General features: G+C 42.0%; 1 protein-coding gene across 1 annotated transcript in view; it reads right to left on the bottom strand.

Moving 5' to 3' along the window:
• Positions 1-14,544, bottom strand: part of RAB2A (RAB2A, member RAS oncogene family) — an 81,567-nt gene that overhangs the window by 11,167 nt on the left and 55,856 nt on the right. The window contains exon 6 of the mRNA XM_001926704.6: positions 14,082-14,193. Within this exon, the coding sequence (XP_001926739.2) occupies positions 14,082-14,193 (112 nt within the window). The remainder of the gene's footprint in view (positions 1-14,081; positions 14,194-14,544) is intronic.

The raw sequence follows: 14,544 nt of genomic DNA on the forward strand, positions 1-14,544 counted from the left end.
AGCTACCCTGGTTTAGATGTAGAGAAAATGCATGTAACTTTCAAAGTTAGTTTGGTTTGGACCATCCCTGAACTGCCCTGGAGTGATGGCCAAACTTAAGGTGGAGAAACTGAGAGCCTTGCAACCTGCGGGAGGGAGTAGTAAATATTTATTACACTAAGCTGCCCTCAAGGGATGCTGGAAGCCTTGATAAGCCAGGTCAGATTTCCAGTGAAAAGCCCTGTGGTACCCACAATACTGAGAACAGGGTTAAGGAGACAACAAAGCCTTCAGTTTATAGCCACATTCCAGCTCTACAAAAACACCTGTTCCACCACTTACAACGGAGCCCAAGGCAAGGATGATGTCTTCCCACTGCAAATTCGGCCTGTAGATTTCCAAGCACCAGGACAGGACACAAGTACTAACTAGGGGCCTTGGAACTGGTTTCTTAGTTACAGAAGTCTTATCGTCATGTGTTTTTCCCCTGGACACAGAAATCCACTGGTCCTGTCAGGTCAGAGGGCTTGGCAGTTTACAGCAATCTGTCTTCTGGTAAATTGGCTATATTTTCAGCTATCATCATGGCTATATCTTAAGTACTTGAGCAGTTAAGCCAGGAATTTCCAGTTCTGATTTGTTTCAATAGTTTAAGATATTTTTAATAACTAATCTTTCCCTCAAAAAATTTTGATGTTCATATAGTTTTCTGGTTTCACATAAATCTCCACACTTAATTTTAAGTAAAATTGATGAATATAGGGAAAAATTGCCCATCAAATGCCTAAGAGATTGACAAAGTGACACTGTTTGACAAAGAATGTTTCACCATTATTCATACCACAATCACCTTTAGGTCCTAGAGAGTATATACTACTCTAAGTTTTTGGAATGTACAACTCTGAGGAAATGAAATTTTAATTTAGAGAGAAAAGATATAGAGACAAACAGGGAAGGAATTATAAAGTAAATATATCACTTTGGGAGTATTGAAACCCCTTTTAAAAAGTTGGCCTGTGGCTTTTGGGAAGGAGTACTTTTCCTAGCCTGCCAGAATTTTTGCTACAGTTATTCCTGGGTCTAAAAAAACCCTGTGAAACCACAAAGACCCCAGGCAGCTATGGAGGGAGCTCCCCATCAAAGGAGAAGCCAATCTGTTCACCTGTGTTTTCAAAAATCTCCTAGGCTTTAGAATGCTTAGGGCAAAGACGGTTTAGGACAGAATTCCACCTACAAGCTGACAAATGGAAGCAAGGCATGAGCTGATTCAAGACTGCAGGAAGAGAAGTGAGGTTAAAGTAATTAAGCAAAGACTTCACCATCCAAACATTTTTTACTGTGTGGGGGAGAAACTGTGCTAGGTGTTGGGGATGCCGAGATGAAAAGATAGTCTGTATTTTCAAGGAATTTTGTCCTTATAATGAGCCAATGTGAAAAAGGAGGGTCATGACGGGGAGCTACGATAAATACGTGCCTGGAGAAAAGCGTGCCCACGTGCTGACCCTGTGGGTGGTGGAGGTCGTGTGTCTCAGCACAGCCCAAGAGGAGGGACTAGAGTGGCTGTACCCGAAGTTCAGGTGGGAAGGAAGGGCGTCTCAAGGGCAGAGAAGACTTTCTATCAAAGGGGTCAGGAACACCACCAGCCGACAAGCCCTAGGTTTACCAGGGAGGGCACGGGGGAGGTAGCAAAAAACAGGGGCCTGTCTTCCAAGCTAAGGAGCTTGATTCTGACGCTGCGGGGAACCACTGCATGGATTTCATCAAGCTGGAGAGTGACACTCAGCTTTAGAAAGATCTTAACAGGCAACAGCAGAGAGGACTGAAAAATGAAAACAGGGCATCCAATCAGGATGGAGTCACAGAAGAGGACAATCTGGAGAGAGATTTAACACCAGAAATAGTAATACACATGTGGAAAGTGATCCATATTAACTGAAGAAATAGTGTAAAGGGTCGGAAAAGAGAACGTTCTAGGATACAGGACAGTGATCATCTGTACACGAGAGCAGAGACAGGCTGTCCCATGTAGTCTGCACGTTAAACTGGGACAGTCCAAGACCCACTCATGCAGAACTGCGCAGGGACAAGTGGTCAGGGTGGAGCTGAACACACAGCCTAAGAAGGCTATTCCTGGATTTAAGTGCCATTTCAACTGGAAAAAAGAGAGGGTCAAGAGTCTGGAAGGCTAGAGAGGCAGAGAGAGGACAGTGTCATGGAGCTAAAAGTTTACAGAAGAGTGGTTCAAAGCATCAGATAAACCCAAGGGACCCTTCAAGGTAAGAAAAGCATTTGTAGGTGAGGCAACCAGGAGGTCCAGGGCTGTGATGGAGGAAGTCAGACTGTGAAAGGAGGCACAAAAAGAAAGAGGAAACAGAGGTAGATCTTACTAGAAACTAGAAGAGAACATACCCAGGAGAAGAGGGCCTGAGAGCTTTTGCTGTTAGGATGGGTGAAACGATGACGACGGCATTCTATGCTGAAAGCCAGGAATCGGCAGAGGAGAGGACAAAGCTGACTAGACGATCTGAAGAAATAATGTCTGTGGAGCTGGGAAAGGATAGCGTTCTACTGGCCTCTCCTGTTAGTGAAAAGCCCACTGACTTCCCAGCCTGCCCACTCCTCAGGGGGCGCCCCGGTCACGGCACTGACATCATCCTGTAAGCCGGCTCCAAATGTGGACTTTCTGGCCACACCCCAGACCAACTGGGCCTACTGGGTCAGGAGCTACATCTTAACAGGATTCCTAGGTGATGAGAAAGCACATTCATGTTTGACAAGCACTGTTCTATATACAACTGATTTGGAAATATACATTATTTTTTTAGTTGCACCCAGGGCATGTGCAAGGGCCCAGGTCAGGGACTAAAGCCGTGCTGTAGTTACAGCCTGCGTGCAGTACCAGAAACTCGACCTACTATGCCAAGGGGAACTTCCTGATTTCGAAAAAAAATATTTTTACGAGATACTCTGAGCTTAAGAAAAATGTAGTCCCCATTCCCCCACTGCAAACTCCATGTTACCATGAAGTAAGAGAATTAGCAAGGGTATCTGTCTTTTGGATACTATGCACCCCACTACAATTCCATTGTTTCTTTAGGTGGGGGGTGGTATGGCTAAATCACATTTGGAAACCTCTGGGTTAAAAAGAAGTCAAGTTTTTTAACAGTGGGTTTTTAGAAACGAATACACTGTTGCGAATTCTGGTTTTTTAAAGGGGGCATGGACTCTAGCTCCTCTTAAACTCGTCTGACCACAGAACCCCGTGCAGGAGCCATGGTTTTAATTCGTGCTCCTCAAAGCAGGCCAGGCTAACCCTCAGTACAGCTAGTCTCTACCGTGTGGGAACGGATGCCCAACGCGCCTGGGTTCGCGTGCTCTGTGAAAGAACTTTGACAACGTGCCACACCACTCCACAGCCGCCTTAATATTTCAGGCACTAGATATGTCTTCTTCATTTGAAAAGACTCCTGAAAGACGTCTCCACTTAGCAGACCCCCTTCTAAACGCTGCCATCCATGTGCCTAAGCAAGACCACCAGAGGTCAGGCACTGGAGCGTCTCGTAACCCCGATACTAACTCCTCCGTGTGTCACAGGAGAGACCACTGGGCTCACACCTTCCTGGAACCCTGCAGACTGGGACAATAAACGAAACTGTGGTTCTGGAATGAACGGCCAGGGGCTGGCAGCCGAGCAGGCGTGTGGCCAACGGGGAGCCGGGCAGTTAGCAGGCAGGCGTGCTACCTTGATGTCCTCACCAACCTTCAGGCCTCAGTTGAAAATGGAAGTCAAACTAATATTCAAAAACATTGGAGTTCCCGTCGTGGCGCAGTGGTTAACGAATCCGACTAAGAACCATGAGGTTGCGGGTTCGGTCCCTGCCCTTGCTCAGTGGGTTAACGATCCGGCGTTGCCGTGAGCTGTGGTGTAGGTTGCAGACGCGGCTTGGATCCCGCGTTGCTGTGGCTCTGGTATAGGCCGGTGGCTACAGCTCCGATTGGACTCCTAGCCTGGGAACCTCAATATGCCGCGGGAGCGGCCCAAGAAATAGCAACAATAACAACAACAACAACAACAAAAAAACATTTACTGCTGGTCAGAGGGTTGAGTCTTTAATTCCTTAACAGCAAAATCTTTAGTAAAACAGAGGTCAAAATAATCTTTTTTGCCAACGAGAGGTAAACGAGCCTAAAGGTCACTTTCCTAGTCAAGACTGCAATGACACTATAGATGCCCTGTGAGTTCAGCATGGACACTGCTTGAAAAAATGACAACTAAATACGTGGGTTCCTCCATAGGCCATGCACTCAAGTATATGTGTATAGCATCCAAATAGCAAGTTTAAAAATCAGTAACAGGAATTGAAAATGTAAAGAATGAGTTCCAGTCTCCTACGAATTACCATCTGGACAAAAATACTGGTTGAAAATGGCCTTTTTTTTTTTTCCTTTTTCTTTTTAAGGCCACACCATCGGCATCTGGAAGTTGCCAGGCTAGGGGTCGAACTGGAGCTGCAGCTGCCAGCCTACATCACAGCCATGGACATGCCGATTTGAGCCACACCTGTGACCTATACCGCAGCTTGCAGCAACGCTGGATCCTTAACCCACTGAGCAAGGCCACGGATCAAACCCGCATTCTCGGAGTTCCCGTCGTGGCTCAGTGGTTAATGAATCTAAGAACCACGAGGTTGTGGGTTCTATGCCTGGCCTTGCTCAGTGGGTTAAGGATCCGGCGTTGCAGTGAGCTGTGGTGTAGGTCGCAGACGTGGCTTGGATCCCATGTTGCTGTGGCTGTGGTGATTTGGCCCCTAGCCGTGGGAGTGGCCCAAGAAATGGCAAAAAAAAAAAAAAAAAAAAAAAAAAAGACAAAACAAAACAAACAAAAACGCCGCACTCTCATGGATACTAGTTGGGTTTTTAACCCACTGAGCCACAATGGGAACCCTGAAATTGGCTTCTTCATTTCATTGACATTTAGGAGATGAATTCTGGGGTATACTTCTACTATGACATTTAAGGGTGTATTTCTTCAGTGAGTAACAAATAGGATGAATGATAATAGCCATGTTTGGGGTCATCTCAGGTTGTAAAAAACTGACCAAAATCCACTTCGTAGGAGGAATGAATTCTCTTACTTTAACTTTTAATTTGGAAATTATAATTTACAGTTTAGAAACACACATACTCAAACATAAATGCTTGTGTACCATAGCAGTCTGTTACTACAGAGAGATTTTATATGGAGAGAGCTTTCTATGTTTGTATGTATATAATGTCTGCATATTCATAGTCTGTGTATGGTATTAATCTTATATATGATTTTATAAACATAAAATGATATCCATCTATTATTAAATAGTAGCTCTTAACTGAGAAATTCTACCTCCATAAGTAATATCTAGTTTAGGCAGACTAGGGTATCATTTTATTTTTATAAATAAACTCTTTAGAAGATAATTTGCAAAAAAAAAAAAAAATTTAAAGTATAGTCTTGGGTGCCATTTTTAGCTTCATATCCCTGTTGAAGATCAGCAGCATAAACTCAGGTAAGAGCAAAACAGCTGGCACATCAGAGTTAAAGGAAAATAGTAAGTCCAAGATATAAGGAGAGCAGTGCTAAATGAAGGTGTTAGTAGGGCCTGAGATGGAAAGGAGAAAGAGGACAGTATGGTTTAGAAACACAGTGTACTTGGCTCCAAGCCTGAAAGAGGAGAGGATGCTCACTGTGGGATTCACAGGTCAGAGACAGCCCATAAAATCAAAGTGATGTCCTCTTGCAACAGGACTTACTGTCTTCACTCCCCCGCCCCCCCCCGGTTGTCAATGAAATGAAGCTTTTTAAATATCAAAATACATACCATCCTACCTACTACAAAATGAATTATGCTGAGTTGTTGGTATCACACTTCATCGGTTTTAACTGCATCTTACAATTCTAGCTGGTGTTACTGATATTTAGATTCCCCTCTGAGGAGGGCTATCCTGTGCATTTTTCTCTAACACCACTTTGGCCCTTCTCTGCCCCAACAGATCCTTCATGGTGAATCTATTATGCTGAGTAAACCAGTACATACAATATTCTTGATATTTCCATTATCAAGGATCCCTCATGCTGCCTTTATAACCATCCCACTTCCTCTTCCACGCTGACACCCTGCTTAACACTAGAAATGACTAATCTGCTCTCCATTTCTCTAATTTTGTCATTTCGGTCAAGTCATATAAATAGAATCATACAGTGTGCAACCTTCTGGGACTGACTTAACTCATTGAGCATAACTTTCTGGAGATTCATCCAGGTTGTTGCAGGTAATAACAGCTTGTCCCCTTTAACTGCTGAGTTGAGTAGTTGTCCACGGTGCTGGATGGACCATACACTTTGTCTAACTATTCATCTGTTCAAAGACATCTGGGTTGTTTCCAGTGTTTGGTTATTATGAGTAACGCTGGTATCAACAACTGTGTTCAGGTTTCTGTGTGTACATCGGTCTTCATTTCTCTGGGATAAATGCCCAGGGTGGAATTTCTAGGTCATGTGATAGCTGCACATCCAGTTTTTAAAGAAATTGCCAAACTGTTTTCCAGAGTGGCTACAGCATTTTCAAATTCCCATCAGCAATAAATGAGTGATCCAGCTTCGCCACATCCTTGCCAGCATTTGGTGTTTTCACTATTTTTCACTGTATCTATTCTGGTAAGTGTGTAGTGATATCTCATGGAGGGTTTAATTTTCATTTCTCTAATGGCTAGTGATGCTAAATATTTCTTTTCAAGTGTTTATTTGCCATTTATATATCCTCTTTGATGAAACATTTGCTCATGTCTCTTGCTCATTTTCTAACTGAACTGTATGGTTTCCTTACTATTGAGGTTTTCTTTTCTTTTTTTTAGGGCTGCATCTGTGGCATACCAAAGTTCCTGGGCTAGGGGTCGAACCAGAGCTACACAACTACAGCAATGCCAGATCGAAGCTCTGTGACCTGCACTGCAGCTTGCAGCAACACTGAACCCTTAACTGAGAAACAATGTCAAAGATCAAACCCGGAGTCCTCACGGATACTAATTTGGGTCCCCCTCCCACCCCGGCTTTTTTAGGGCCACACCCATGGTATATGGAAGTTCCCGGGCTAGGGGTCGAATTGGAGCTGCGTTGCTAGCCTATGTCCTCATGGATCCTAGCTGGGTTCGTTATTGCTGAGCCACGATGGGAACTCCACAAATTGGGTTCTTAATCTGCTGAGCCACAATGAGAACTCTATTAAGTTCTGAAAGTTCTTTATTGCACTATTTTTATTTTTTTTTTATGGCCACACTTTCAGGATACAGAAGTTCCCAAACCAAGGGCTGAATCAGAATCAGAACTGGAGCCTATGCCAGAGCCACATCCATGACGGATGTCATAGCTTGTGGCAATGCTGGATCCTTGACCCACTGCACCATGAGGGAACTTCCATGATTTTTTTTTTTTTTTTTTTTTTTTTTTTTGGTCTTTTGTCTTTTTAGAGCCACATATGGAGGTTCCCAGGCTAGGGGTCCATTGAAGCTATAGCTACCGGCCTACACCACAGCCACAGAAACACAGGATCTGAGCTGTATCTGTGACCTACACCACAGCTCATGGCAACACTGGATCCTTAACCCACTGAGCGAGGCCATGGATCAAACCTGCAACCTCACAGTTTCTAGTCAGATTCGTTTCCACTGTGCCACAGAGGAAACTCCCACCATGATCAGTTTTGAGTTAGTTTTTTTTGTACAAGGTGTGTGGTTAGGTCCATTTTATTTTTTTTTGCTTATGGATGTTCAATTTCTAGAGCACCATTTGCTGAAACAGATTTCTTCCACTGTTAACTGGTTTGGCCCCTTTGTTAAAATCAGTTGGGTGTACTTGCATGGGTCTATTTGTGGTTCTCTCTGTGGTTTCACTGATACATCTCTGCCTTCGCCAATATCACACAGTCTTGATGGCTGCAGCTACATGAGACCTGAAATTAAATAGTGATTCCTCCTACTTTATTCTTTGCTTTCAAAGTTGTTTCAGCTATTCTAGTTCCTCTGCCTTTCAATACATAGTATCAGATAATTACAAAAAATTTTACTGGGATTAGATTGATAGGAATTGGGTTAAATCTGTATATAACAATTTATGGAGGAAGTGACATCATTACTAGGTTGTGTATGAATACTAGGTTCCAATCTCTCCATTTATTTAGATCTTCTTTAATTTTCTTTCATCAGCATTTTGTAGTTTTTACCATACAAGTCCTAAACATGGCATTTCTGATTTGTACCTAAGTATTTCATTTTCTTTCTCTTCTTTTGGCTGCCCTGAGGCATATGGAGCTCCTGCACGAATGAAGCCGAAGCAATGCCGGATGCACTGTGCTGGGCTGGGGAATGAACCCTCATCCCAGTGCTCCCAAGCTGCTGCTGAACCCTTCGTGCCATGGCAGGAGCTCATTTTCTTTTTGTGATTATAGACAATATTGCATTTTAAATTCTGATGTTCACTGAAGGGTTATAGAAATACAGTAGATTTTTAAATATATCTGTCTTGTATCCTGTAACCTTGCAGAACTCACTTTTTAGCTCTGGTTATTTTGTAAATTCTTTGGGATTTCCTACAGAGGCAAGCATGCCATCCGCAAGTATGAATTTTTATTTCTTCCTTTTTGAGTTGTATACCTTTATTTCATGTCATCTTCTTTTTTTTTTTAAACTCTTTTCTTTGGCCACACCTGCGGCATGTGGAAGTTTACGGGCCAAGGATCACACCCAAACCACAGCAGTTAACAGAGCCACAGCTGTGTCAATGCTAGATCCTTAACCCACTGAGCGACCAGGGAACTCTTTTGCTTGCTGTTCCCCCCACCCCAAGGGTTAAGTGAACATTTTTTAGAATTTTATATTGATTTATCTACTATTGTTTTTTAGTGTTTCTCTTTGTATATATTTTAGTAGTCGCTCTGAGTATTGCATTATACATATGTGTGTGTGTAAAACTTAACACAGTCCACTAGTGTTGTCATTTTACCAAATCATGTGAAGTGTAGAAACGTGGCCTCCCTTGCTGTCTCTTTGTCCCCTTCTCTGCCACAGTTTTATGGTATTTCCTATAGTACACAGAGAACCATATCTGACATTACAGCTTTGTTTCAAGTGTCAAATGTAATTTAAGACTTAAAGGCTTTAAGAAAAAAGTCTATTATAACTATTCATACTTTTGGTTACTAGTATTCCCTCTTCCAAGACTCTTTCTTTTATCAATTCATTTCTTTTTTTTTTTTTTTTTTTTGGTCTTTTTGCCATTTCTTGGGCCGCTCCTGCAGCATATGGGAGGTTCCCAGGCTAGGGGTCTAATTGGAGCTGTAGCCGCCAGCCTACGCCAGAGCTACAGCAACGCGGGATCCGAGCTGTGTCTGCGACCTACACCACAGTTCACGGTAACGCCGGATCGTTAACCCACTGAGCAAGGGCAGGGATCGAACCTGCAACTTCATGGTTCCTAGTCGGATTAGTTAACCCCTGCACCACGACAAGAACTCCCTATCAATTCACTTCTGTTAGATAACGTCTTTAGCCACTCTTACATGGTAGATCTGCTACTGATAAATTCTTGCTTTTCCTTTCTTCTGAAAATGTTGTCATTTCCCTTCATTCCTGAGATATTCTTATTGGTTCTACCACTGTGCAGTGAAAGTTCTTTTCTTCTCAGCTCTTGAAAAATGTGCTATTTCCTTCTGGCCTCCACCATTTCCTTCTTTCTTTTCTTCTTCTTTTTCAGGCCACACCTGCAGCCTATGGAAGTTCCCTGGTTAGGGGTCAAATTTGAGCTGCAGCTGCCTGCTTACCCACAGCCACAGCAATGTGGGATCCGAGCCACACCTGTGAACTACACCACACCTCAAGGCAACACTGGATCCTTAACCCACCGAGTGAGGCCAGGGAGCGAACCTGCGTCCTCATGGACACTAGCTGGTTCTTTACTGCTCAGCTGCAATGGGAACTGCCCTCCACAGTTTCTGATGAAAAATGTCTGTCATTTGAACTGGTAAGGAAATCTTTTTCACTGCTTTCAAAAAAGATTTTCTTTTGTCTTTAGCTTTCGTTTTTTCTTTAAATGATTTTTATTTTTCTGTTACAGTCGTTTGTCTTTAGCTTTCTGAGATTTGATTGTGGACAGAAGTTTGTCTTGGTGTGGATTTTTTAGGTTTATCTTGTTTGGAGTTCGCTCAGCTACTTGAATCCATAGGTTTTTACGGTCTGTCACACTGGAGAAGTCTCTAGTCATTCCTTCTGTGAATACTTTCTCAGAGCTGTCTTCTTTCCTCTCTCCTTTCAGGCTCTGATAATACAACATTACAGCTTTAGTTAGAGCCCCACATGGACCTGAGGCTCTGCTCACTTTTTTTCTACTCTACTTTCTCTCCGTAGTTTAGACTGAGTAGCTTCTATTTTTCTACCATCCAGTTTACTGTTTCTTTCCTCTGTCCCCTTCATCCTGCTGTTGATTCCATCCACTGAGTTTTAAATTTGTTGTTATATTTTTCAGTTTTATAAGTTCCATCTTGTACTTCTTTTGCTGAGACTATTTTTTCTTTTGTTTCAGACATGCTCCTAAATTTGTTTGTTGAGGCATTTTTTTTTTATGATGGTTGCCTAAAAAAATCATTTGTCAGATAATTCTAACATCTTTGTCATCTTGCTGTTGGCATCTACTGATTACCTTTTTTTTCCACTCAGTTTGAGATCTTCGTACTTCTAGGTGTGGTGATTTTCTATAGAAACCTGGACATTCTGGGTACTATGTTACGACTCTCGATCTTTCTTAAAGCTACGCTTCAGCTGGCTCCCTCTGACACCACTACTGCAGGGAATGACGAGGAACATGAAAAAACCTCAGTACAGCCAGCTGATGGGAGAGGCAGCATCCTAATTTGTTCTGTGATGTTTGGCTGTAGGAGAATCCCCCCCCCCCCACCACCCCGAGCTGTCTTGCTGCACCCTCCCTGGTCCTTTAGCTGGGGAGTAGGCTCCTCCCCTACTGCCCCACACCTGGCCTTTCTGGGTTTCTCTAGCTAGCACTCAATCTGAGGTATCTGAGGCAAAAAGAAAACCAAGGAAACCACTGCTGTGTCATCCTTCAAGCCCCATGGTCTCTAGCTGGTTGGCCTTCTTCTCTCCAGCTCTGAGTCTCCTGTGTTTGCGTCACACTGTGCTTAGCAGGAGGGTTGGTGAGAGTGAGTCCACTCCATCTTCCCAGGTCCAGGGGTCCTTTGGTTATCATTTTCATGTTCAATCAGTTTCTAAGTTGTGTAAAGAGATATAGGTTTGATTTCACCCTTTTTGGATCACAGAATGGTCTTCTACCTTTGTAAAATATTTTATCATGAAACATCTTTATTTTTTAGGTAAAATCTCACAAATGATTACATTATATAATGCATATCTATGAATCCTTTAAAAACAGAATTTAAAAATATCACTTCTTGGGAGTTCCCGTCGTGGCGCAATGGTTAACGAATCCGACTAGGAACCATGAGGTTGCAGGTTCGGTCCCTGCCCTTGCTCAGTGGGTTAACGATCCGGCGTTACCGTGAGCTGTGGTGTAGGTTGCAGACGCGGCTTGGATCCCGCGTTGCTGTGGCTCTGGTATAGGCCGGTGGCTACAGCTCCGATTCGACCCCTAGCCTGGGAACCTCCATATGCCATGGGAGTGGCCCAAGAAATAGCTAAAAAGACAAAAAAAAAAAAAAATTACTTCTTAATATCCTTGGCTTCTGAGAGACAAATTAATCTACATGATCAAGAAAAGTGCTGTTCTTGATGAATATGGGAAATTCCTGCCTAGACCAAATTTAAACAATTATTTTTATTATTAACCACAGATACATAATTTCTATAAGTGCTATCAAAGCATAAATGAAGTATTTATTTTATTTAAATGTTTTGCAAAATGAAATAGTAATTTGCTGCTTACAAATAAACATCTACTGTTGCTTGCTAAAAATAAGAAAAATGGGGAGTTTCCGTTGTGGCTCAGTGGAAATGCATCTGACTAGCATCCACGAGGACAAAAGTTCAATCCCTGGCCTCACTCAGTGGGTTACGGATCCGGCAATGCCGTGAGCTGTGGTGTAGGTCACAGATGTGGCTCACATTCTGCGTTGCTGTGGCTGTGGCTCCGATTCAACACCTAGCCCAGGAACCTCCACATGCAGTGAGCGTGGCCCTAAAAAAAAACAAAAAATAAATAATAAATAAATAAAAATAAAAATAAAAATGGGAGTTCTTGTTGTGACAGCGAAAATGAATCCAGCTAGTATCCATGAGGATGAAGGTTTGATCCCTGGCCTCGCTCAGTGGGTTAAGGATCCGGTGTTGCCTTGAGCTGTGGTATAGGTTACAGATGTGGCTCAGATCCCGTGTTGCTGTGGCTGCGGTGCAGGCCAGCAGCTGTAGCCCTGATTTGACCCCTAGCCCTGGGAACTTCCATATAACGTGAGCGTGGCCCTTTAAGGAAAAAAAAAAGCAAAATGAACACAAAGGCATTAGAATCAAAACTGGAAATTTAGAGTTACTTTTCAGTAGTTTGATGCCTTGTCACCTGACTTCACAGTATGGTTTTTCATAAAATACAGACAATTCTGGCTTCGTGGTTCTCAAAAGCAACAAGAAAATCCATTGTAAATAATCAATAAGGATGTGTTTCAGATGTCATGAAACCCCCACAGTAAGTTGGCCCTTATGGTTTTGAATCCAATACCTCTAATAAAGGAATGCTTCACTGAAACAGGGAGCTTTATATGTCTATTTCAAGTTAAGCAAAGGATGGATTTCTCTCTGGGTTTGAAGTAGAACATTACTCTTGTTATCAAGTTGTAATTATTGACAATGACAGATAAAACATTAGTTGGAGCCTGTAGGAAAAACAGTAAGGACCATCACAGAGCACCACATCAAGAATGATATCTTACCTAAAATGGAATTTCTCTGTGAAAATACTAATGCTGCTGAATTGTTGTAGTCAATTTCTGGGCTCAGTAATAAATTAGAAGTGCTATGAGTTTCATTCTTTTTTTTTTTTTTTTTTTGTCTTTTTTTTTTTTGTTGTTGTTGTTGTTGCTATTTCTTGGGCCGCTCCCTCGGCATTATTGTTGTTGTTGTTGTTATTGTTGCTATTTCTTGGGCCGCTCCCGCGGCATATGGAGGTTCCCAGGCTAGGGGTTGAATCGGAGCTGTAGCCACCGGCCTACGCCAGAGCCACAGCATGAGTTTCATTCTTAATAAAGATTTACTCATTTTTTCCTATGTTGAAGGCACAGTGCTAGCTGCAGCCTAGGACCCCTGTCCTCTGCTATCCTTAGAACTAGAGATTCTCCAGTCGTTTGCTTTTCTAGAACCCCTTTCTGCAGCTGCTCTTAAGATTCTTACGCAGAAGGTGGTAACTCCAGCATTACTCTGGGCAAACAACATATTTTCTTAGTCTCGCTTTTTATGAAGTAAGAGAATGTAGTAATGCATTTACCACAGAGAGGATTAACTGTCTACTCCTGTATGTACAGTAAATAAATACCACACCCAAATACATAAAACATAGAAGAACATGGTGTGTTCAGAAAACTTTCACAGTTCAGGTTGATCAATGAAAATAACTGAGATACTACAAGTTTTATTTATTAAAGATGGCATAATTCCCATGCTTTCTATAATGCTACATAACCGTAATATAATAATTTCACTGTTAAGTAGAAGTGGATACAAACAGCTACATATGTTTAGTGTCTTGAAACATTTCCAGACTTCATTAGTGTTCTTTTTTTCCCCCTCCCAAGCAACATAAAAAAGATTTTAGGGAAAGTATACACAAAGATGTGTTAAAGCATTCTGGCTTCAAGAGAAGGCTCAAAATATAATTTAAGAGTCTGACAGAAGATGAATGTCACAAGCCATTTCAAAGAGAAGAAATTTTCCTACTTTACAACTTTCAAAGACTATCAATGACCAAAGAGCTTCTGGGTGATATATCAGCAAATGTATATTAAAGTAGATAAAAAATTTCTATTAAGAAGATGAACATTTTTAAAAGGCTTCTTATTTACCTCTTCTACATTCGAAGCAGTCTTAGCAGAAGTTTCCATGAAGATAAGTCCATGTTCTCGTGCAAAAGCTTCACCTTCTTCTTTTTTTACTTCTCTTCTAGATTCTAAATCACTAAACATGGGAAAGAAAGGGCCAAGTTATCAACCAACATATTACAACTTGAGGCATCTGTGGAAAGTGTACCACAAAACCAAAAGTTGTGTTGACCATTCTTTCAATTAATTTTTGACACATCACAGCCAACTGCATTATTCTGTATATGATGAGGGTCAATGTACACATTGCTTTGTTTCAAAGAATTAACAATGCAACTAAAGAAAGATTCTAAGTTAGAGTCTGAAAATGCTAAGACTAGAAAAACCCAAAGAAAATATCTAGTTCAAAACCTTACCTTTGAGTACAGTGGGTTCTTAAAGAAGGAAACCATCTTACTCAACATAGTGACTGGAGAGCAAAACTACA

Source organism: Sus scrofa, chromosome 4, assembly GCF_000003025.6.
Source record: "Sus scrofa isolate TJ Tabasco breed Duroc chromosome 4, Sscrofa11.1, whole genome shotgun sequence".
NCBI classification, from domain to species: Eukaryota; Metazoa; Chordata; class Mammalia; order Artiodactyla; family Suidae; genus Sus; species Sus scrofa.